The sequence below is a fragment of the Melanostigma gelatinosum genome (assembly GCF_949748355.1).
Source record: "Melanostigma gelatinosum genome assembly, chromosome: 19".
NCBI lineage: Eukaryota > Metazoa > Chordata > Actinopteri > Perciformes > Zoarcidae > Melanostigma > Melanostigma gelatinosum.
In genome coordinates, this window is record NC_136652.1 from 16,638,932 (window position 1) to 16,663,915 (window position 24,984).

Genomic DNA, 24,984 nt, shown 5'->3' on the forward strand with positions numbered 1-24,984 from the left:
TTGTGTTTTCCTTGTGTTTACCTGCTTTTCTATTAGTATCATCAGTGTTTGTATGCCTTCTTTTCAGAATGACTTCCTGAACTGTCACGCAGAACTGCAGTGTAAACATTTAAACGATGTTGGATTAGGCTGCCGTACTTCATAAATTGTACTTTTCTTGAAATCTGCAAAAAATATGTTTCTGCCTTATCCGGTCTGCACTCATTAAAAATTTTAATCCCTTCCCCCCCCAACAGTAAAAGATGATGATTCACAATATTCAGCAAAGAACGAATGAAAAAAAAAAAAGGTATGAATATTCGTGTTTTGCACTGCGACGCATTTCTTTATTACTTGACATTTCTACTGGATCTCAGTTTGTTTATTCATCTGTATTTTTCCACTCTGACTTTTGTATTCTATTAAAGTGACTTAATTACAGGCTCCGGAAATCCGAGAGGGTGGGAGGAGAAACTAGTCATTGAACTTCCTAAGAGTTGCCCAAAAGAGATGAATGAATATCTATAAACTTTCTTCACATTTATCCCTCCCTCCCTCAGTGTTTGATTGCGATCGTCTTCACCTCAGTGAAGAAGTGGTAGGAATCCTTGCCTCCCTCCCTCCCCACACCAGAGTTCTTCATCCCTCCAAAGGGCAGGTTCAGATCTCGCACCAACCAGCAGTTGGTCCACACCAGACCTGCTTGTAATCGCCTGGCCACCCGGTGAACCTTCCCCACGTCCCTGGACCACACGGTGGCCGACAGGCCGTAACGCACGCCATTGCCTCTGGAAACGGCCTCATCCTCCGTGTCAAAGGGGCTGACGCAGGTGACGGGGCCGAAGATCTCCTCCTGCATGACGCGGGAGCTGTCGGACATGCCTGAAATGACGGTGGCCGGCATGAAGTACCCGTTGGCGTTGCGCTTAGGGAGGTCCAGCTGGTCCACCCCCTCGCCACAGTGGACAATGCCACCTTCAGATTTGGCGAGTGCTACGTAGCTTCGAACCTGGGGATCAAGACAAAGAAGGATTTCAACTTGAAGTATACGAGTATTGGAAACAATAGAACATTTTTCTTTCACACCAGTTTTAATTCATCACCTTCTCAAGGTGCTCTTTGCTGATGAGCGCTCCGTTGTTGCTGCTGGGGTCAGAGGGCGCACCAGTCTTCCACTTCTTAGCTGCAGCCACAAACTTTTCCAGGAACTCAGAGTAAATACTCCTCTCTACATAGATCCTGCTGGTGCACAAGCAGACTTCTCCCTGCGATAAGGAGGGAAGGAGAAAGACAGAGGATTCAGATTGAAGCACCGATTGTTCAAGACATTGTTTTAAAAAATAAAATAAAATAAAATCTGCCTCGTGACAAAATATGGACTGTGATCTCCCTCATGTGGACAAATCATGTAACTGCATCCATATCACATACAGCCACAGAGCTGATCTTCATTAAGGTGACAGACTTCATTTGATTCCATAAACATAGCAGATTCCATAACACATTTCCAATTGCACAAACACTAGCACAACAATAAGCACAAAACAGTAGATTTACCAGCCTTGAGATGAACCTTCACAAAGGCATGCAACATACAACACGAGCACAGCAATACTAAAAGTAACCAAAAGTCTTAAAAAAGGGTAAAAAAAACCCACTCCCCAACACTTTTCTCTTACCTGATTGGTAAAGCTGGAGCGAATTGTGGTCTCGATGCACTGGTCCAGGTTTGTATCAGCAAAAATAAGGGCAGGGTTTTTACCTCCCAGCTCCAGCGAGAGCTTCTTACAGTACGGGGCGCTCCGCTCTGTGATGCGCTGGGCAGTTGCCGTGGAACCAGTAAAAGAGACCAATGGGACTTCAGGATGGCCGACGAGGGCGTCGCCTGCTCTCGGGCCAGTGCCAAATACCATGTTGACGACTCCTGGAGGAACACCTGCAGAGACAGACAGGTGTGCATTATCTTTTTGAATAAAGGCAATAGTGTAGAAATATTTATGTGCAATGATTCCTAAGAGAATGCTGCTAACGTCTGTGCATATAAGTGGATTGCTCATGCATTGTGGGTGCTGCAAGTCCTACCAGCCTGCTGCATCAACTTGCACATCATCCAGGCAGTCACGGAGGTCATCTCGCTGGGTTTTGCCACCACCGTGTTGCCTGTAGCGATCGCAGGCGCAATCTTCCAGGTCAGAAGGTACAGGGGCAGATTCCAGGGGCTGATCAGACCAGCTACACGCACAACGACGGAGTTTAAAAACCACTTAAAACACAAAATAGAACAGGTTTTAATGGAAAACACTCGGAGCTCTCACCCACTCCCACAGGGCAGCGGATAGTGTAGTTCAGGCAGCCCATGTGGTCCATCAGGCTGCAGTCGGTGGTGTGGTGGAGCACCGATGACGCAAAGAAGCGGAAGTTGTGCACTGACCGGGGAATGTCCACAGTCCGCGCAAACGTTACCGTTTTACCTGTGATGCAACAACAAAGATGTAGAATTTAACAGCAGAGAATACTACGGATATCAGACATTCAATCAGTGTGTGATGAATGACCCGCTGGCACGATCACGGATTATTTTGGACAATGCTTGAGCTTTCCTCTAGTGCCACCCTCAGGCCAAATGTCATTTTAGTGCACAATACATCTCATAATCTACACAGATTACCATTACATTTGGTCAGTACTTGCATGCTCTTTTGATTTTAATAACCCTTGGTAGGATTGAACATGACTTTTCATTTCATCACCGTGGTCATTTTTGATGCACATCTTTCACTATTTTCTGATGTTTTCCAGACCAAATTATTAAATCGATCTGTCTGTAGGTTAATAGATAACAAACATATTCTTCAGTTGAAGCCCTACACATGTCATCAGCCATCTACTGCGCTTGAACAGAAGTTTTGAAATTAGGGTTTCCAAATGGAATTAAATTCAAGGATTTGAACATGCAGTTGTGTTCATTTGGATCGGGCAGAGTCCTGGGTTGATACCACATGTGTTAATAACAGTATAGGACACCTTGGTCTCTGGACTCAGCTTGGGCGAACTCCTCCAGGTGGGCTTCCAGCAGGTCGGCCAGCTTGTTGAGGACCTGAGCCCGCTGCTGTGGGCTGCGGGCGGACCAGCCGGGGAAGGCTTCTTTAGCAGCCGCCACCGCCGCCTCCACCTGAAGGCAGTAAAGCACAGAGATTAGCACTTTGTTCTGAGTGAAGTGACCCCCCCAAAGGCATATTGACATGTTTGATTAGTTCACTGTTGCCACTGTAAAGAACAAAAGGTGCTTCCCTCTGACAGTGTTTCACATGAAACACCAGAACCTGGATATTTAACAAGAATATACCACAACAAAGTAACAAAGTGCATTATCTTTCTCATTTCCTGGACCATCTGCAAGAACATGCTAAATAAAAATCTGGTTTAAATGCAGCAGTGTCTGGAAAAAAACCGAATGCAATCCAGTTATATTCAGTTAAAATAGGGACAATGATTAACCCCAAACCATTGATATGACAGATGCACGATGAGTCAGCTGGTCAAGAAAAGTGCCAAACGCAGCACATGTGCACACACACACACACAAAGAGGAACGTGCAGCCACCGACACAACACATCCGAGCCTACAAATATGCAAACATGTGCGGCCACTGCAGAAAGTACCAACAAACTTAATATTGCACGCGCCTCCCCCGTCTTGAGGTTGACCCACCTCCTCCTCCCCGCTGTCAGGCACCCTGCAGTAGACCTCTCCGATGGACGGGTCGTAGGAGTCGATGTGACTCCGACAAGGGACGAACTTCCCGCCTATGAAGTTCTCCAGGACCAGGTACGAGCTCTGCGCCGAGGGGTTCGTCATGGCTGCACTGCGATGCTGTCACACTAACACAACAGGCCGCGTGAGAGGACTGCTGCAGGTGATGGCCTCTAATCATAGAGGTATTCCAGTAAAGAGAAGTTACCTAGACTTTGCAATGATCCTCCCACTTTATATCGGGCTCCTCCGTCACGTTTCACAATAAAAGGCACCATGGTTATGCTGCAGCAGTAGGCTAATTATTCTCCCAGGCACTGGTGATAAGAGCCCATTAACTAGTTATTAACTTAACTAATTCAGTCAAATTAAAAGACACATTTGGAAGGTATGATTTTTTTATTTTTTTTTTAAATAGTAAAATAAAGGGAACTCACTTTTCTAAATAATTTTCGGTTATTTTTGGTGAGACGTGTTTGTTCATTGAGCACAATAAGGTGCAACATGTACACACTTGGACTTCACCATTATGTTGCCAGGACAGTGAAGCTTCTAAATTCATTCTTGGCTTCGGGAACAGCAAGTTGAAATGAGTGAAGATTGTCCTCAAAATGCAGAGTAAAAAAACAAACCCGCTCCAGAACAGTAAATGGACTTTGAGGCCAGATTGTTTTGTTGCAGAGAGAGAGAAAAAGCAGCACAGATCAAACAGTATTCTGACTTTTACTTTATGTTAAAGATTAACCCATTTTTAATGCTCACAGGAGAGCTGTGGCTCACTATCGCCAATGTAGTTCATCACAGGAGCACATGCTCGTTCACTTGAAGGGCCACAAAAGAATACCTTCTGTCGTGACAATGTAAAACTAAACCTCTGTTTTAAATGAGTAATTATTAGAGTGTACGGTGCCCACTATAGTTATTATTGTACGCTTGTGTAAACTAGTACGCGTGACAGTCCATTTTAAAAAGTTCTTCAGAAAGGTGTCAGGTGACCAGCATCGTCCATCAACAGAGAAAGCGACGTCACGGTAGGGGCCACCAGACTGAAGGCTTCTTATTCTAGATGCCTTGATGGCCCTTCAGAGGTCTGGAGACGGAAAGGCTTCCAGGCCTCGTGTTCCACACATGTTCCAAGGGGACCGACACTTATTTGACTTAATGACGAGACACCTCGCATGTTGCTGAACACTGCCCTCCGGTGGACCGACGCACCGACTGTGTGCTGGACGTTCCTCTTCACGAGGCTTTTGACCGCAGCAATCACTGACCTGGAACAGAACCGAGATCAGGCGAACGTACGTCTTTGTCTATTTGATCCCACTGCTGTTGGGTTTCTGCAGTCTGGAATCAGTCGGGATTCCTGAGACGACCACGTCATGTAACTGCAGTGTTTTGTGACTGATGTTCATCCAGCAACTGTGGCAGCTGTAGGGAGTCATAGTGTATATCCAGGTGTCAATTTAATCAAAGATAATAAAATCAGCCAAAGCTGGGGAAGGAGAGGACCGACAGTCACCGCCTGGGTTGATGGTTCATCACTCACAAACTGCCAAACCATGTAATGCAAATAAAATAAAATAATAACATACAAACCATCATACTTACAATATGTGTTTCTCTGCATAACTAGTCTTTAGCCAGCTTTAATGCACACACGTCCCCGTGTATGCATCCTGGAACTATTGCTCATTGTTAATCAGAGACATAATCAGACGCCTTCGTCACACATTTGTGGAGCAAAACAAATAATTGAATAACGATCCCAAATCAGAAAGCCTCACGAATGCAAAAACACCATCAGGCACTATATGCATCTGTATCAGATTTTTATTTATCTTAATTTAATACTATGTTCTTTTAATTTGTGTACCGTTTTGTTCTCCTTTGCAGAAATACTCTAAGTGTTTTGGTGAATAAACAAACTTTACAAACTACTCAAACAAATCTACATTTTATCATTAAAAAAAAAAGCATATTTGATTGACTACAGAAAATAAAGGCATAAAGTGTCTTTAGATTGATTTGCTTTCACTCTTTCCATTGACTAGTTAGTTTATTAAATTGTGATCTCCTTTGATGTATTTCTTACGTTACTTTAACAGAACATCTTCCTCGTTGGTCGTGTGTTGTGGGCATTTCTTTAAAACTCTGAACTAATGTTCTCTTCTTTACGCACTCGACGACAGTGAGATGTGTCTGTTGAGGTGCTTTCCACTCCAGCGGGAACCATCTCATCTGTGTCACTGTCAAAGCTGACGGGAAGTGATCGCCTCTACATTTTCACTTTCTACTTACTTTTACATTTGTACTTTGGAAAAAAATAGAAACCCCACTTTGGCGCCAGAGTTCTTGTTGTCAGATGTTGTTATTACAGGCTAGACACACTGCTGGAATCAAAACTCAAAACACATATTACTGATGTCATGTTCATTTTTTTGCATCATCTTCCGTCACACCACCTTTCCCAACACATGGAAAAAAACAAAAACACAGCTTCTTCAACCTTCCTCCTCCTCCTCCTCCTCCTCCTCCTCGCCGAGTCTTTGATAGGAAAAAAACACAGATGAGCACTTCAAAAAGCATGTTGGTGCTTTACTGTAGAAGTACTTCAAGTCTCTTTTTGCTCACATAAATTAGAATGATGTCTCTTTATCCAGAGGTGAACATTTAAGTGTTCCCTTTTATTTCTGTTCACAAACTACTTTGGTGAGACTGGACCGTGTCTGCTTGGCTATGTAGCGTGAGATGCGAAACATATTTATAGTAAAAATAATATGAAATCTTTTGCCTTCAACTCCCATACGACATAACAGCTCGTCCTTTTATTTCGGTCTCGATCTAAAATGAGTCATTTCATGTTTTGATTAGGATCCTCATCTTAACTTCAAATTAAAAAAAAAAAAGAAATGTGGACTTCTTTTACTCCATACATAAGCAGGAAGTTGACGACGTGCTTACAGCACAGCTGATTTCTTTCTGCACTGGCTGCTCCACCGGGACTCTTACTTTTTCAGTCAAAATGAATGACCGGCTACGGCTCCTTCAAGAAAAGCACAGTGACATTATTCACTGTGGGGGAGGGGGGAAATGTGAAGTGGGTGGATCGCTGGGTAAAGCGCCTGTTTGACGTAGGAGGCTCCTCAGCATCTTGCCACATGGTATCTGTGCAGTTAGTGTTGATCAGAGCAGGCGGGTGAAGCAGCCGGTGCGGCGGCTGGAGAGGAGGTTGGATGAATAAATTAATGTGACGCTCTGAGTCCATGAGGGACATCTCTTGAGGAATTGCACTTCGTCTGTGGCAGCTTGCAGTCTCCAGAGCACGGTCTGACTGGCTCAGTCGATGGAAAGGGAAAGGCCCTTCATTTTTTGATCTGCGGTGCGGGAAAAAAAAAGAAAATCACGAGAAAACTGACTAGGGACACACCTTTTTATGCAATAACATCAAATATATTCGACGCAGCACTTTACCTCGGTGACGACCCCTGCAGCAATGGTGGAGCCGACATATCGGAGCATGAAGCGGCCCAGCTCTTTGTAGTCTTTGTACAGCTCTAGCGACACCGGCCTCTGGGTTTGGATCTCCACGATGGCATTCATACCTTTACTCAAACACCTTAAAGAGAAAGACGCACAAACAGGAAGTAAGGATAACACAGCCACCTGGATTTCAAGGTTCAAACAGGAATTACATTTTCAAGCATTGTTTGATTTGATTATGTTTTATCCACCGTATTTAATGAAGTAGAAAGAAACAAGAAGCACTTACTGGGGAAAGTGATAAGTTGTTGAAAGTGGCTATTACGTCAGTGGTGCACACAGTAAGTAACGTCTTTATGTGTACTTGTTTCTGGAATATAAAGCACACTCACTTTGGTTTCTTCTTCAGGACCTCACCGCTGCTCTTGTGTAGAACGCTGACCAGTTTCCTAATGGTGGCTGGCTCACTTACTGTTTGGTAATGCAGCAAAACCTACACCGAGAACACACACACACACACACACACACGCACACGCACACGCACACAGGTTTTGTGACCGTTGATCACCAAAATGTGTGCCAAATTTGAAGAAAGGTGTTCCTGAGATATCGCGTTCATGAGAATGGACCGGACATATGAACAGCTGTACGGAAGACCTGAAAACATAATGCCTCCGGCCACGCGGCATACAAACTGTTGGTAGTGTGACTGCGTGTGTGTGTGCTTGCTCTTACTGGGAAGCCTTGTGTGATGGGGACCTCAATATTGAAGAGAAGGATTCGGGCTCTGAATCGAGTACAGGCTCGAATGGGCTCCTTGGGATCACAGAACACACAGCCCACACTGGAAGGAAGCAGTTATCACTAATTATGTATCCAAATGTGCACGACCCAAACATATGCATAACAAGCGTCACCAGTAAATATGATAAGAGCTAAAAAAAAGGGCACGCATGCATGTCATAAAGAAACAGCGAAGACATGCGTTTACTTGATCTTGATGATGTCCATGCCGGTGACCGTCAGGCTGACATGGTCTCCTGCTGCAGCCCAGTCCAGAGCCTCATCGTGGAGAGTAATACCTGCAGTAGAAGCAGATTGAGTGTGATTCTCCCGACTGCCACAGGATGGCAGCGTTCACCACTCACTCAACAGTCGCCCACTTTCAGAGAGGCACAAAAAGGCAAATCCAGGCGCGTTTGTAGCCGATGTGTTATTTACTCCAGTAAATGGAAGAACACAAAGACGACAAACTAGCTATTATGCCTGAGAAAGTATAATATAATGTAAAATTCTGTATCCCGAGTTAATGTTAATAATAAATAGTTTTGTATGCATGTGGGAGTGTTTTTTTTGTTGCTTCTTTTGCTGTTGGATGGCGACAATACGTCAGAAACAATGTGCTGTCTTGATGCGGAAACAAGTGGAACAGTGTCTTCTTCAGGTATTTCCACCTGTGTAATGGGTGTTTGAGTGAGCCTAGTGGCATCGTACATATTATTATCTATCTGTGGCAAAGGCAGGTTAGGATGCACAGGCTTCATGCTCTGCTTCTGCAGATAACTGCAACAAAAAGGCTTTGATGAGATCTTCATTTGCCCTCATGAGTAACAATTTCCTGACAAGGTTTTTAGAGGATTTTTGTGAGCCCTTCTCCCATTGCCATCTATGAGCAAAATGCTCTGAAGGACTGCATGAAAAAGTCAAAAGGTCAAACACCCTGCCAGACTGGAAGCAAAGACACGTCCGTGCGTACCTTTGACGGTGCAGGTCTCATTGGGAGGCATTGCCAGTATCCTCTCTCCGGTCTGAATGTAACCGGCCTCAATCTTTCCTGTGACACAGAAGCCTGAACCCTGGTCTGGGAAGAGAATATGCAACATCAGCTTTAACACAGAAAAAGAGAAATGAGAAGGAAGACTAAATCATATGCCTTGGAAGTATGCGTCAGTGATTTTACCTTTGAACACATCGGAGACGCACAGTCGGAACGGCTTGTCAACAGATCTCTGAGGAGCTTTGAAGGCGTCTTTAGAAGAGACGGTGGACAAAAAAAAGAAAAAAAAGAAAGAGGAAAAACAACAATGAGAAGCAGACTAGTCTGGAAATGATTCCGAGAAGCCTGGCGACCAGCGGTGATGAATCATTTTCACTCGTACTGGAGGAATAATGCTAGCTCCCCTACCGGCTATTAGTCAAGACGATCAGCACTTTATTGAAATTGGAACACAAACCTCTAAAGACATAATAAATCGTTTCCCACCGAGTCACTTTTAAGTAATATTCCACTCAAAACGTGTGCTCGAGCAGCAAAGATTCACCACTTGTCTATGGGGGGAGTATTTAATACTCAACTATTTTTTGTTAGTTTGAGCATCACTTTAAAACTCAGAGAAAAGTCATCGGCAGCAGTTTTTTTGATGCAAACAAATGTGTTTTATGAACACTTGAATAAAGCGATCACTTGCAGAGTCAGGAGTATTTCATGGTGTCACCGCTTTTCAGGAAACCACTTTTATTCTATTGGTTGATTACTATTTTTTGAGTTCAAGAAGCTCATTGAAATTGGATAAATTCTAGATGCAAACAACTTGCATGAAAACCTAAAATAGTTTTTGCTCGTGCATTTTTACTTTCCCTCAAAGAGACCTGGTGCTAAGTGTCCAAAGGCAGTAAAGGCGTTTGGGCAGCTTGCTCCATGCCAGTGTGCATTACCGATCTGCTCCAGCAGGCTGGGACCGGAGTACCAAGAGGTCAGTTGGGACACTGAACTCCTGGTGACGAGGTTCTCTCCGGACAGGCCGCTGGTGGGGATGTAGAAAACATCAGACTCCTGGAAAACACATAAAGAATGGATCAAACAACAGCAAAGCTATGAAATACGTATCCTTACAATGAGTTAATGACTAGCTCAACGTTCTAAGATGTCGAGTAACTCACCTTGAATCCTGCCTGCTTGAGGAAATGGCCAAGCTTGGAAATGATTTCTCGGAAACGCTCTTGTTGCCAGTTTACCTGATTCATACATACGCGTAAAGGAAAAACACACGGACAGAAAGGTTCCCCTTCAGCATGGCATCGAAATGGAAATGTGTCGGCAACATGCCAGTGATTACAGGAAACTAAATCACGAAAGTACAAACACACATCACACATCCTTGGGCTTTTCTCCTGAGACAAAAACGTAGAAGTGTTAAGTCTTTCATAAAAAGGTTCCACTTTATTGCAGGCGAAATATAGCAGCTTTCACCTCATCATAGAAAAAATAACGTCAGCTGCTTGACCATTTATTTTGATCGAAAGTGATTTAGATAAAAAAAGATTTTTCTTTTTCCAGGAGCAGATTGCATTACAGCGTGTCAACGGTCAAATCAATATCAGATATGCTGTAACTCTCAAAAAAACCCACACATCCCCACTTTGTGTCAGTAATGTGTAGCAAGTCTGACCTGGTCCATCTTGTTGACGGCTACAGCCAGCTGAGTGACGCCAAGCGAACGCACCAACAGGGCATGCTCTCTGGTCTGACCCCCCGCCTCGAAGCCGGCCTCGAACTCTCCTCGGCTGGCATCCACCACGAGCACCGCCACGTCGGCCTGGAGAGACAACCGAGGGCAAAGAAGTGGGCGTTTAAAATCACACACAAACTCAAATTGGTCGGACATTGAACAACTGAACTCATATGGTACCTGCGAAACCTCTTTTGTGAGCCTTAAGAGAAGAGTGTCTGTAATGCTAGAAACCATTTCTAGCCCCATCAAACCATCACATTAGGAACTTTATAAGTTCATCAGACAAACTTTAATTTAAGCTTAAAGCCACTGTGACGCAAGATGAACAATACTCACGATTTATTGTCATGTTTGAATACAATTCCTAAGTCTTTTGGAACAATTATGCATTCAAACCCGTGAGTTCTTCCAATAGCTGAGCTCATTTGCTGCTCTTCATCGATGACGAATGCTTTATCTTGTAATAAGTATCAAAAATTAAAATACAGTCAAATACATCGTACAAACAGCAATGGAATATTTGGTTTTCGTGTTAAGTGAATGAACCATTTGCTGGAGATAATTACAGGCTGAGAAATATCATCTTGAGACTCAAAGAGCATGTGACTGGCAGAAAACCCCTTAGTCACTACACGATGAGGCTAATCGGGAGGATAGTCATATGGTAAAAAGAGAAATTACATTAGTGCCTTGAAACAGACGCAGACAAGCACACCCACGCCTGCAAAAACACCTTGTGACACCCACACCCAAAACCACAAAAATTATTTAAATTCACGCCTAAGGGTGTGGCAAGGGCACCGCCAAAGAAGGAAAGGAACTCATTCTAATCGTGCCGATGTTCGTTAACTTAAGAGAGATGCTGAGTTTCACTGTGAGGCTCAATTAGCTAGTAGCTTACTGATACATTCAGAGGTATTGGAAGAACCCTTTTTTAACTGTTTACAAGTGGGATCATAATCACATAAATTATAGAATTGCATGAACTGTGACAGAGGATTTTACATCCTCTCCTACATTAGATTTACTTTGAACCTCTTTTGATCTCCGGGATGGAGATATATATATATATATCGGCATCGTATATATTTATATAATGACAGCTTCCACCACTAGAACACCAACATCAGGAGGTCTGCATTCTGATACCTGGAGATCCCTCATTCACTGTGATGGTTTGTATGCGTTGTGCAGGCTGCTTGGATGCTTGGATGCTTGGATACTTGGATGCTTGGATACTTGGGATACTTGGATGCTTGGATGCTTGGATACTTGGATACTTGGTATACCTGTGCAGCTCCTGTGATCATGTTGGGGATGAAGTCTTTGTGTCCTGGCGCATCCATTAGGGTCACCACCTTAGAGTTCGTCTCAAACTTTGTCATGCCCACATCCATCGTCACACCCCTGGAGCAAACACAAATAAATGAGGGGATTTGTTTTGTGACTGAGTCAAACATTTCATCTGTACAATCATTTGTGTAGAAGTTGAACAAAGTGTGAAAGTCTTGTGGACGTGGCTGGAGTGCTGAGTAGCTGGACTGCCTTATAAGGTCATGTCGATTTAAATCCTCGGCCAATTTCATTTCAAGAGCACCGTCCTGTGGTGGGCGGGGCGAAGTATTATGCATTCGCTTCAGAAGTTACTGATAAGTGAATATGGATTCCCACCCGAGTCACTTTCTGTTTCTGGCGGTTTTCGCTTCCGTTTCACTCTGGTAACAACAACAGAGACGGCAAACGGAGACATGTGTTCTATAAAACACATTTCAGCTGATAAAAGGTCATCATTAGAAATGTTAGTTATCTGCACAACACACCCCAACTAGCGTAGGAAAGACTTGGAACAAGCTGTTTTCTCCAGATCACATCTAGGACAATGTTACGTTGAGTCACAATCACTAGCACCAGTGATGGGACAACATGTTTGACTCTTAAGATTAGCTTGTTATCACGCAAAGCACACAGCAGGAAGGGACTGCATGTAGGTAAGCGTCAAGTGTCCTCCTCCATCTATAACCAGATCCAGACCTCTGCCCTCAATGTGCTAAGGGGGGTGGGGGGGTTTAGGAGTAGCTTCACCCTCAAAATGTACCTGTCTCGCTCCTCGCCAGTTTCGTCCAGGACCCAAGCATAGGCGAAGGAGGCTTTGCCTGCCTTCTTTGATTCCTGCTCGTACTTGTGCATGGTGCGCTTGTTGACGTTGCCCAGCAGATAGAGCAGGTGGCCCATCAGAGTGCTCTTACCCGCATCCACATGACCTGCGGAGAAGAAGAATGGAATAATGCAGAGGAGTTAGGGCTGTAGACGGAAAGAGAAAAAGGAGGTCAGAGTGTGGGGAGGGACAGAGGGATGGGTCAGGACAGAGGATGATGTAACAAGAGTGATAAGACAGGTAGGGGAAGAGAGAAGATAAGATATTGCAAAGGGGAAGCCACGGATGGGAGAAGGAAAGAAGCAGCATTGCTCAAGTGGAGAGAAGGTAGACAGAAATGGGAACAAGGATGGAGGGTGAGCGGGGGGAAGGGAGATGAACGTGGTGAAACTAAAGGTTTCACAGGCTGTGGGAAACTACGATCATCTGTACTTATGAAACTACCAAGTCACTTTTTCTGGTGTAACTGAGAATGAGAACATGATTGAGCAACTGCACTGGTCTGCAGTTCAACACATTCACTACTATTAAACTTAGACGTGTGCACGAAACAAGTCAAGTTTAAAAGTGACAGTCCAGAAAACTTTGTACTTTTTTTGAACAAATGTTGGACATTTTGATGTGAATTTATTGCAGAAAGTTGAAGAATTGTTCCTAAAGGAAAAAATTAATAAAATAATGAACTCCCAAAATGTTGTCACTGTATTTATAAATAAGTTCCTCCACGTTATACTCTAGCTGTACTTTTTAATGGATCATAAATAGTCTTATCTTAAATGTTACTGTACTGTATATTGCTCAATAAATGAAGACTACTTCCTCTTTGTATTTAACTGTAGATCAATGTAGTAGTATGAGGATTGAATAGAGCATAATTTAGTTTTTCCATCTGCACATCGTATTGTGCAGAATGTCTTTTGCATCCCTTGTTGTTATTATGCTGATCCCTTGAAGTTCTATTAAATGAAATTTGAATTCATGAGTGGTTTCATGTATTTTTCTTCCTACCTATAACCACCAAATTTAACAGAGGTTTGCCGCCCTGCCTCTTCTCCAGTTCAGCTTTGATGTCGATCGTCTGCCGGGCCTTTCCAGCGGAGCGGCCCGGGGTGGGAACCGTGGAGGGCTCGTCTCCATTTGACCCTTTAGACGGAGTCCCGGGACGCTTGGACGCGGCCTCTGAGGCAGCGGTGGCGTTTTCAGGGCTGCCACCACGGCGCACCGAAGCGGCGACAACGCCGTTCTCCGCTGTGCTGAGGAGAGAATACGGATGAGTTTCATCACGGTGGAACACAACATCTTCGGCAGAGTTCATGATCATGCCGGTATGCATCTTCCAAAATCATTAGTACGGATATATTCCACAAACAAGAAAGTTGCATATCTAGACTCGGGTGATCACACACACAACTAAGGTTCACTGCTCATCCAAATTTAAAGCCCTCACTGCTTTTCATTTCAAATGAAACTAGTAATTTGCAAAGATTAAATGATTCACAATGTAAATGGTCAGAGGCCTGTGTGTTCGGTACCTGGGAACATCAAAGCCCATGGTCTGCTTCTTGCCAGAGACGGTCATGCGGGCCACTTTGGGTACCACTTCAGAGTCCAGTTTATTGTGAGCGACATCTCTGCTTTTAGCTACAGGGAAGAGAGGAGCAAAACTGTACACCTCCTCAGAAACAAAGGCAATGCTGATGACCCACTGTGAACAATACCAATGAAATGTTACATTTCTTTCCTGTTTAAAAAGGGCATAGAGGTGATTTATACGAATCGGTGACCGTCGCTACGTATCTTTCATAACCACGATAAGACTGAAGGGTTTTTTGCCTGCGTGCATCTGCTAAATAGTTACATAAAATACCTGGTAATATTCTAACATAGCTTATTCAAGCAAGTGGTGTTGATAGAGACATCCACAGGATATGACTATTGTCCTGGTCATCGCCATGTGTCTTACTGGCAGAGAAGGTATACATATTCTGCGTGAGCATGTGATGCAATCAGTTGCTCTCTGATCATCCATCGATCTGACTGACAGTCCATATTCTGCAGCAGTGAGACTTGCTGAGGTCATTGCTTCGTCATCCCAGTCCCAAATTGCCGCCGGTCACAGTCATATCAACCTGCGACTGATTCATTTAGACCGGGCTGCACAGCCAAGCCAACTGCACCGTGTGTGCATCTGTGTGGGGAAGTGGCATCCAGGTTCTGAGAGGGTTAATATCAGAAGTGGCCGTTGCCTCCCCATCTCCACGTAAATAGAACAGTGTGACGGAGCGTTTCACAGAATGAATCTTCCGAAAAAAAGGTGTCACTTTAGCAAAGTGCAGGGCTGGAGGTGAACGTGTATTATTGCACACGCACAACGTATTTAAACAACCCTGCTCATATATGCACTAAGAGACATCCACAACACACCCCAAACTCCCACACACTGTCCTAAAAATAAAACATTGAGGTCCTAGGACCTTGATCAAGAAAGAAAAGCAGGACAAACACTGCTCAGAAGTTAGTTCCCTTTGAAGACTTTTTAACAAATGTACTTTCTTCATCTTACAGCTTTGGTTAAGCATGCAATTCAGAAAGCATACTAATCCCTTATGTGCTACTGTATGCATAATGCGGTTTATTCATCATAAAAAAAAATACCCTGAGAGAAAATGAGAGGAAAGGAGGTGTGATTCAACTGAATTATTAATGGACTTTCTCTAGCAGCACAGTCTGTGAATGACTGGCTCTGCATTTGAGAAAAAGTCCCTCTCATTCTGAAACACTGATTCACGAGTGAGGCAGCTCACTGCAGCCTGAAGAGGCTTCGATTCTCTTTTTAAAATGATGACATTTTGCATGCCGTTTATTCCCACACACTGATCCTTATCAATTCAAAAGTTGGGAAAAGTGGATACGGTAGTGATTTAAAAAGATCACAGCAGAAAGCTAAAAACAGTTCTACATCTGTAACACCACCGTCGTCACTGAAAGCTGCATCATTGGAGTGTTTTCTTTCAACATGAGATAGCGAAAGAACTCTCGGGGGAATTTCTGGTTCTTCATGCAGCTGGGGGGCTTTTCATGTCCTTATTACAGTGACAAGGAGGTTTCTACCACCTGTGTCAAACAGGACACCAGCCAGCCTGAAATATACTTATATCAGCTGTGAAACAATTAGATCACATCCAATCCAATATGGTCACTAGGATCAGCTAATTGAACCTACACGTCCCTCATTATGCGTCATTATTAAGCACATGATGGTTGTATTTTATTCACTTTCATCTTAACCGGTGTTGAAACAGACAGACACACCCTTCGTAACTCGCCAAAGTTCTCGCATAGTAAATCTATTTTCTAACTAGCGGACTCAAAACACTGTAATACCTTTGCAAACAACTGACTTGCCATATCTTTTTTTTTGGGCAGGCCTGGGGGGGGCTGCAATACAGTGCAATCAGGTTGGGAGGCTTACTTAGAGCAGGATCTCTTTACACTGTTTGGACAGGCAGGTAAACAGTCGGTGTCCTCCCAGCCAGGATTTCTCTGGATGAGGGGACCCATGCAGTGAGTGAGACGAGTGAGTCATCTCTACACCTTGGCCTGAGGGCCCAACTGAGCACAGGATAAAAGGGAGTCCGCCCAGGATATGCAAATATCAACATCCCCCCCCTTACCACACGTCCAAAAACACAAGCATGCAGGTCAGAGTAACAGAGCAGAAGTAAAATAACAAGGGTTCTTTAAAACAACTGCTTTGATGGTCATGCCAATAACACAATGAGAATTCTGTGTATAAAATATTGATAGAGGCTCCCTACCACTTGAGGCCGCTAAAGGCTGTAAAAGATTGTTTGATTTAACTCAAATCTTCATCGGACTACAGTGGGGGAAAACCTTTTAACTGATTTAAGTGTTGTACCCGAGTTTGGGTCAATAAGTCTGTAAAGGTTTGGGATTAGTTTTGTCTGGTTCAATCTTCAGGGAACAAAGGGAACAAAGCGCACCCGATGAAGATTTAAATCATACCGAGTCCTATATAAAGGTGATGTTCACCAGATAGGATGAAGTTAAGTCACCTGACACGGTATACGTTTGGGATTAAACCCCACCGATGGATATGCCAAAAAGAGTTCAACTTAATTCACATTTGACAACTCAGCTTTTAACTACAACTTTTAACTATGATTATACAGTGCTGTATGCAGATTATAACACATTATAAGTATCTTTTTCATCATAGACATGGGCGTCATAGAGTATAAGTGCTACCGAAGGTTCTATTCGCTTTATGCATTTATTCATGTTTTACAAAGGGTTTAACCTGAGCCAGGCGAAACAACAATGATAGCAATCGAATCACATCCACACATAGTTAGTGGTTAAATAATAACAATATAGTCTTCGGTTTGTTTTTAAACGCACGTGTATCGGGTCGGTATTGGCCAATTCGCAAGTTCAGGTAAGGAAATTTTTGATTCAGGCTGCACAACCACAACATTTAGATAATAAATGAACCAGACTGCTTCTGCAGACGGTCCCATCACTGCTTAATACGCTTGTTCAGGAGTGTTTGTGCCTTCAACCGCTCTAGAAGTCAACTCTTGTATTTCTTGTAACAAGAATGCAACTTTCCATTTGAATAAGGAATCCTGTTTCTCTCTCAAACGAATCGCACCACAACAAAGCAGTAGCACCGATGGCACGTCAATCTAAATGCACCCGCATTCTTTTGACCACTTGCTGTGAGTAAAATGGTATTTTCCAGTATTGGCACCACATCACATAAAGCGCTATGTTTGTGCAACATGTACGCCTTGCAGAGCTGCAGAGCCTGTAAAGACACAAAATGATTTGATCTGTCAAAGCCTTTGACAAAAGCTGTGAAAGTCGAGAGACATGATCAGATTTTCCTACGTAGGTGGCGAGTGAGACACACAGAGAGTGAGACGATCGGCTGCTACGCCGAGTCGGTGACATTTTCTCCATGAGTGCAGCTTCCTGCTCAAACCCACACACTGGCCCGCCTCAAGAGAGAAAAAGTTGCCGGACAAACCCACTTGTTAATAAGACTTATTCATTTCAAGATTCTCACATCCAAACGCGCTGTACCATGATACATATCTTCACGCACAAAGCACACCACAACATTCCTAATAAACCATATTATTTCCAAACTCCCAGGACTGCACGCACACGGAGAAACCTGTTTGACTTCTAAATGTTTGACTTGTCATTATTTCAACTATCTGCTCCTCGTTGACTATGTTCTCCCCTCAGGCTCAGCGGTCTGTTTGCCACCCTGAGGGTTCACTTCACTCAGCTCTCTGCACCTGTATAAAGTTTACGCACATCTAGCCAAACCCCCTACTTCACTCAAAGAGCATTGTCACATATATGCAAACATTGAGGCAGTGCAAGAAAATGACTGAACAGTATAGGAACGTTTGATATCAGCCCTTATCGTCTCCTTCTGTCTCATAACTATAACACAGACCAGTGTCCTGATGACTACAGTAAGAAGAACAGGGCTGTTATCTACCAACCATCGAACCAGTCCTTGTCCAATCTGAAGTCCTAAACAAGCATTTCTTTAAGGGCAAGTTTCGCCATTCAAACCAATACTAATGACTCAAAATAAACATGAAAGTTACCAAAACAAACCCTGGGCTACCCTACAAAAAAAAAAAGCATTCACTGCACCAGATACATAATGCAGAGCATGCCTTCTATTTAACTCCTTAATATTTATTACAATAAAGACTTGCTACTGTACAAACATACATACTCTACTTATATTTTAGATCAGAACAGGGAATAGAGGTCTAACCGGTCTAACTGGCTATGTAGAATTAGTTTAATACAACCCTAAAAAGATAATTTTTACACTCAAACACACACAACCAGAGAGACACGCCCAGACACAGGTGCATTCGGAGAACGTACATTGTCATTTTTATTTCAAAATTGGACAAATTAACCTCTGGCAGAGTGTCATGACACACCCACTGAATCAAACTCATTTGCGCATCCTAAAGTTAAAAGCTTGTAAGAGCAAGAAAACCCCCGTTTACCTCAAGTCTGAAGGCATTCCTTTTTGACTCATTCAGTGCAATCTTTATTCACAGTGACTGCATTGATAGTAAACTCTTTTTCAATATCAAACACTAACAGGGTTCACTTGTCTGTCTCTGTGTGCGTGTGCACTTGCATTCGTTTGTTCTCACTCCCTCATGGGAAAATCTCCAGGTGTCCTCTAAACCAAAATGTCTACCCCATGATCTCAAACCCAGGCAGCAATAAACCAGAACAATGGTTAACTGATCCATATTCCAATAGCTGCAGCACACCTGCAAACAAAATCAACCTCTTTCTCGTTTTGAGGGTTCATGCAGATGAAAACCAGAAACGAGGCCATGCAGAAAGAGATGTACTTGACATGCTCCCCGGGTAAGATTACACTACTTTACAAAAAAAATGTAAATTAAAAAGCCAATGGCTGTCTAAGCATAGAACAATAAGACTCAAATTTAAAAAAGGTAGAAAAAATAACTACAGTAAATGAGAAAAAAAAACATTTTTAAAAGTTCTTAAAATACTTATTGCCATTTGTAACTTAGCTGTGATTATTTTCAAGCTGCCAGAGAGACGAAGAAACATTATTTATCTGTATATAGTAGCAACTTAAGACTTTTAGCATGCCGCTATAAAAAAAGAAATGCTGTGGTAATATGGTTTCTGGTAGTTTCTTTTTCAGCAGCAAGTATGTCATTTGTCAGTCTTTGTTGGTCCCAAAAGTTTCTTCACTCCACATGATGGACAAAGTTTTAAAAATTGATGATGAGTGCTGCATCTCTTTAAGATTAGTTCAGTTGGTGGAGGAAAGGCCACCAAAAAGATCTGAGGTTCTCATCCAAAGTGAGTTCATTTCGCCCCAACCTGGACGCGGCTGAATTAAGAACCATTTGTTTCCGCTCGTCTACCTGGTGAAAGCTTTTCGCTGATTAGCGCGGACGATGTCGTCAGGTGAAGGCACGTCGAAGCGGAATGGTACAATCGGCGGGAGTGGTGCATGCTGCTCTTGGGATTCGTCTTGGGATTTACACAGGAAAGCCTGGGAACCACTTCCTGTCTTCTGACCTCTTATTTGTCCCTTCAGCTTATTCCTCACCCTCTTCTGTTGCCCGTGGCTCTGAATTGACAAAGTGATGGCAAATACTGATGGTTGTGCAAACACGGAAGAGTCCATCCCCACGTCAACTGAATCTGGAGAGGACGGTGAGAGAGGGTCGCTGTCAAAGTACAGAGGGCCTGCGCCATCTGACTGGGCCATGAGTGCACTCAGATCTATAGTCTGCTTCATCTTCGGCGACCTGATGTTTCGGTGGTATGGTTTGTGGTTGAGCTTACACTTGGTCCCACCCTCTTCAGTACTTGCTGCTAACACACCAGCCCTCTCTGGTTTTGCTGGTAAAAGGAGCGAGGTGAGGGAGTACTGTGACCCATTTGAGGTGGTTGAGGTTTTGCCTTTGTGCTCAGATGCCAATTGTGACAAAGAGAGCAGCTCAGAGATGCCAGGTGGTTGTTTCGGTGCATTTCCTGGAGATCCAACGCTCACGGGTTGAGGGAACGTTAAGGAACTGTTGAGCTGATGCTGCGAGGCCAGCTGAGACAATGAGGCGGTTCCAGCTAGGCATGCGCGAGTATTGTTGGTTGGTTTAGAAAAGGTGAGCGAGTTTGCCGGTTGTTCAGTGCTTTGTGTTTGCGATTGAATGTGCGTATTCTTGTTTTGGTGCTGTGAAGCGAGCCCAGACAGCGAGAATGTTTGTGCTGGCGCAGCCCCCCCCTGATATGTCACAGAAGCTATGCCGCTTTGGGGAGCGTGAGAGGAGTTACTGATGGTTGGGCTGCGGTTTGAATGTTCCTGCATTAAATCAGCCAATGATGGGCTTCCCTTAGGATCAGCCATTGCGGCTTTGCCGCCAGTCCCAACTCCCACCGAGTGCTGATTGCACAATAGGACAGAACTGAGACTTCCGAACCCGGGAGGAGCAGCCAGAGGAGAGCTTGCAGTTGTTATCTTGGGGTTGTTTAGCGACAGACTACCGAGTGACACTGAGAGGAGGGGGGGAGCAGAGCTGTGAGATGCTGAAGTCATGCTTAAAGACGCCAATGTTCCCAATGAAAGACTATTCTGGTTAGGCACAATGAACAGTGGGGAATTAGGTCCCATTGTGAGGGCACTTAATGAGTGAAGGCCAAAACCTCGCCCTGTGTCAACCGCTCCTGACTCTTTACTCTTCTGCTCATGCACAGACATGAGCTGTGCAAGATTGGCACCACAAGTAACACCTGGACTACTGTTCTGATGAATAAAATGTTCATCTTCAGAGCTGCTAACCCACAAGTCAGCCTTATGTTGCAATAAGAGGTCACTCAGGTTCGGTGCACTTGTTTGCGGACGCGGCTGTGTGTGTTTGCACCTATCGGTTTGGGGTTCATGTGCATTGCATGTAATGTCTTTGTGAGAAGCTCCTTACCTTACGAAAGCCAATCGCAGTTGCCAAAGAGGAGAAACAGGAGGACCACAGAACAGAAGTCAGATGAATCGTACCATAAACAAGAGGGAAAAGAAGAGAAAGGCACTTTGTTAAACACTCGCATGGCTAAAATGTAACAGTATTCAAAATGGTCTTTTGATCAAGTACCTTCAGAAGAACCCACAGGCATTCATACATTTCTAGTTTGACAGATATTCCAGAGTAAAATATTGCCAATTTTCTGACATTTTGCTATTTCTGGCTAACGTTACACTCTCTGCTAGCACCTGCCCCATCGGTACTGTGCATGTGCAACTTTCAGCACAAGTGAGAAAGAAGCAAGATGGCTAACTTGTTAAGATACTTACATGATTTCATTTCTAATCTGTGTTGAGAATTGCACATGCACAGTACCGATCGAGCAGGATGTACGAATCGGGTAGCGAGGGACACATGTTGCTAATGTTGTTGTTGTTCCTGAGTAGCGCAAATGAGCTGATAAGCATTTAAGGCTGTATAGGAGGCATTTCCAATGATGGTATCTGTATAAGAACAACTCTAAAAGCCAACTACATTGATTGTTTAAAAATGCTAAAATGTGGCATATTCAAAATATTTTGACTGGCAGTGTGTTTGTATACTGAACAAACTACTAATCTAATTATGGATCAGGTGATACAAATAGACTAGGCCTTATTCTGTGTACTGGTAAGGAAACTAGATCACTAGCTACATGACAAGACATTTTAAGATCCTGTGCTTTGTTTAGCTAATAACGTGGATCAGTTAAGAACAACAATTTCTAATTCATTTTATTCCACAACCAATACAATTATCATAATTTGATCCACTCAAGGCGTACCTTTCTCAGCCACGGCCTCTTGTTTGGTTCTTTGTGGAAGCGGCGCTTTCTCCTGGCTAACTCCTGCCACCGAAGCCGCGTCTTCACCGGTACTTCTGGAAACCGGGGCTGTCTTGGCGTCTTCAGACAGGACGGCGTCCAGGGCCTTCTGTGGGTCGAATCCACATCTTATAGCTGCCTCGGTCAGGACTGAGTCTGGCACTGTATCTCCCAGCACGGTTCGCATATGGTCCAAACAGGAATACAGCTTGGCTATAAAGTAAAACACATAAGTTATACACAGAAAGTTAAACTACTTTTCAACAGGATCTTCAATTCATTTTCAAACACAAAGGTGAAGTTCAAAAGATCTCCGTCATTTGTCACTTGCATAATTCATAATATTACCTTGGTCGAGAGGGTCAAGGCTGTGGCTGATGGTAGGAGACATGGGTACATCCTCTTCATCCTCTTCTAAAGGCTCCTCCTTTGGTGCTTGCCTATCTTGACGCGAGTAGATGAACTGATTTGCTGTACAAACCAAACATCTTTACTTATTGATTTCAAACTCGAAGATGTGATGTCTGGTTAATTCTGGATAATATTGTCTTTTTATTACCAAACATATATCCTTGCTGATCCATAATATTGCATTCACTGGTACCAACCTGTTGCTGGTGATATACAGCAGTCATCATCCACAGACTGTCCATACACATCATCATCGTCAAAGTCTAGAAACAAATATATATAATTACGGTTCAATTGTTTTTCTACTTTACATAAACCTACACATGTAACAGCTAAAGCACTTGCAGTAAAAAAAGAAAAGAAAACTGTCAGTTACTTTGCCTTGTCAGCTAATTTTACAGATTGCATAACAAACAGTAAATTGGGAGCCAGGAAATGTTTTACAATTACTTCACTGTAAGTTTTAGAAATTGGGATGTTTACTAAGTTATTAGGGTCAGTGGATGTCTACATATCTAGCAATGTATTAGAAGCTCGTAACATGTGTGTCAAAACACTGGGAGGTTAGCAAGCGAGCTAAGAAGCTGGCGGTACCGTACCATACACGTTATTAACGTTATAGACATAACCCATCAAGTTGTGACGCTATAATGTTACTCTGAAAGCTTTGGTGTATAGGTAGATAATATAGTTATGGCGCAATTTATATTGTGCCAGGTGTCAAGTGACACGACAGCAACGTTATCTTCCAGCTAAACTAGCTACCGTTAGCTGCTAAAGCTACAATCAACAACAGTGGATTTTAGCATAGCAGCTAACAGTTTGGTGGTTTGAGGCCTAGCTGAGAAGCTTCAACAGTTATCAACGCCTTGTTCAGGCTATCTACCTTCATCGTAGTTGTAACCTCGCACATTTCGGTGCCGAGACATTTTGCTTAAGTGTCTTCTCTCGGCTCCAGCGTAAATACTTTTCGGCTCACAGACAGTTGTGACATGTGTCTCACTGCCCAACTGCCATTGCTGCTGCTACTGCTGCTGCTGCTGTGTGGAACTACCGGTAACGGTAAACAGATTAGATTCCTCAGCGTCGGAGATTGAGCAATTAAATCAGAGATTTTTCAAAAGTCTTTAATTTCGCTATATGTGGGTTTTTTTTGGATGCTAAACAATCTAGCCGTTAAAAATAAAATGTAAAAACTTCCTTACAGACAAGAATGGCTGACGTAACTTCCTGTTCGGGATCAGATCTCCCGAACAAGCTTCACGATTTGCGCTGAGTGACAGACTTCCAGTCAGTTGATGTTTGCAGAGCTTATTATTAGCATTTTAACTTGATACGTGTGCATTGGAATGACTAGGAGGGAAATAAGTATTAAGTTAAACCAGCATGCCCTACATAACCGAATTTAGATCGAGTGATTAGGGTCTTAATGGTCTGAACTGTAGGAAAATTGTCTTAGAAAACCCAGTGATCCTCATGATGATGGAGATGATAAAGGTAGTATACAATCATGTTTGCATGGGACCTGCAAAAAAACAACACTTTTCAGTTTTATGAATGAGGAAACACTTGCATTCATAATAATACTTATGTCTTATTAATGTGAAAGAGGAAGCACGATAGGCTTTCACGGATGAACAAATGACAAAGTGGTTAGAAGCATTTTCCTCTCTGCACAACGCAGCCTTGAGAAAATTACCTAAAGAGGTCAAGAGAAGTGCACATACAGAACATGAGAGAGTCTGCCTGCACAAAATACACAAACGACTTTCAATCCCACCTGTGATCTTGAGGTGTGAATGTCTCAAACATTTTTTTGTCAAAGGTTATGCCCTATGGTTAGAGACCAACCCATCTGAGCCCACACTCTACACCTCACACAAACACACGCACCCAATGAGTGACATCATTTTTTCCTGCCATCTTTGTACCACAAGAAACTTATAGCCTGTCTACCACAAAAGGGAAATAAATTACATGTGCGTGCTTATGTTTGTGCACATGTTTATCAGTCTATATGTGCATGTCCTTTATGGTTACATGCCTGTGTGGTTATTGATACATTTTGTTGTCCTGATGTCATCTACAGTGGCCTCTGCGCCTATGAACGAGAGGAAGATAAAAATGTCAGACAACAATCTGACACCAGTGATGCAGGTGAAGTATGTGGACTCGAACATCTGCATGCATGGGTGAAATGAAATATGAGGTCTGGCGTGTCACCCCAATCTAAAAATAGAGCAGCATAAAGAAAG

The 24,984-nt window shown here is 43.3% G+C and overlaps 2 protein-coding genes across 2 annotated transcripts; both read right to left on the bottom strand.

The window, feature by feature from the left end:
* Positions 1 to 535: 535 nt before the first annotated feature.
* Positions 536 to 3,838, bottom strand: aldh8a1 (aldehyde dehydrogenase 8 family, member A1; the record flags this gene model as incomplete). The annotated part of the gene is made up of 7 exons (XM_079291207.1): positions 536 to 988; positions 1,083 to 1,244; positions 1,659 to 1,915; positions 2,062 to 2,211; positions 2,295 to 2,450; positions 3,004 to 3,151; positions 3,692 to 3,838. The coding sequence occupies 7 exons, from the start codon at positions 3,836 to 3,838 to the stop codon at positions 536 to 538; spliced, it is 1,473 nt and encodes a 490-aa protein (XP_079147333.1).
* A 1,773-nt stretch (positions 3,839 to 5,611) lies between these two features.
* hbs1l (HBS1-like translational GTPase) lies at positions 5,612 to 23,845 on the bottom strand. Its single transcript, XM_079290572.1, has 18 exons — positions 23,616 to 23,845; positions 22,927 to 22,992; positions 22,667 to 22,789; positions 22,280 to 22,531; positions 14,413 to 14,521; positions 13,889 to 14,133; positions 12,821 to 12,986; positions 12,015 to 12,132; positions 10,663 to 10,809; positions 10,154 to 10,228; positions 9,929 to 10,046; positions 9,174 to 9,242; positions 8,970 to 9,074; positions 8,205 to 8,295; positions 7,949 to 8,057; positions 7,606 to 7,706; positions 7,205 to 7,349; positions 5,612 to 7,107 (listed from the first exon to the last, which is right to left on the bottom strand). The coding sequence occupies exons 1-18, from the start codon at positions 23,656 to 23,658 to the stop codon at positions 7,096 to 7,098; spliced, it is 2,094 nt and encodes a 697-aa protein (XP_079146698.1). The 5' UTR covers positions 23,659 to 23,845; the 3' UTR covers positions 5,612 to 7,095.
* Positions 23,846 to 24,984: the final 1,139 nt, after the last annotated feature.

Bases quoted from the DNA above. Each gene is read 5' to 3' on its own strand.
- hbs1l (XM_079290572.1), bottom strand. From the start codon at position 23,658: ATGTCTCGGCACCGAAATGTGCGAGGTTACAACTACGATGAAG. The intron at 12,987-13,888 runs GTAGGAAGAAAA...TCTTCTCCGCAG, and splicing joins GTTAAATTTGGTGGTTATAG to GTCATGTGGATGCGGGTAAG. The intron at 10,810-12,014 runs GTATACCAAGTA...TTGTCTCTCCAG, and splicing joins TGATCACAGGAGCTGCACAG to GCCGACGTGGCGGTGCTCGT.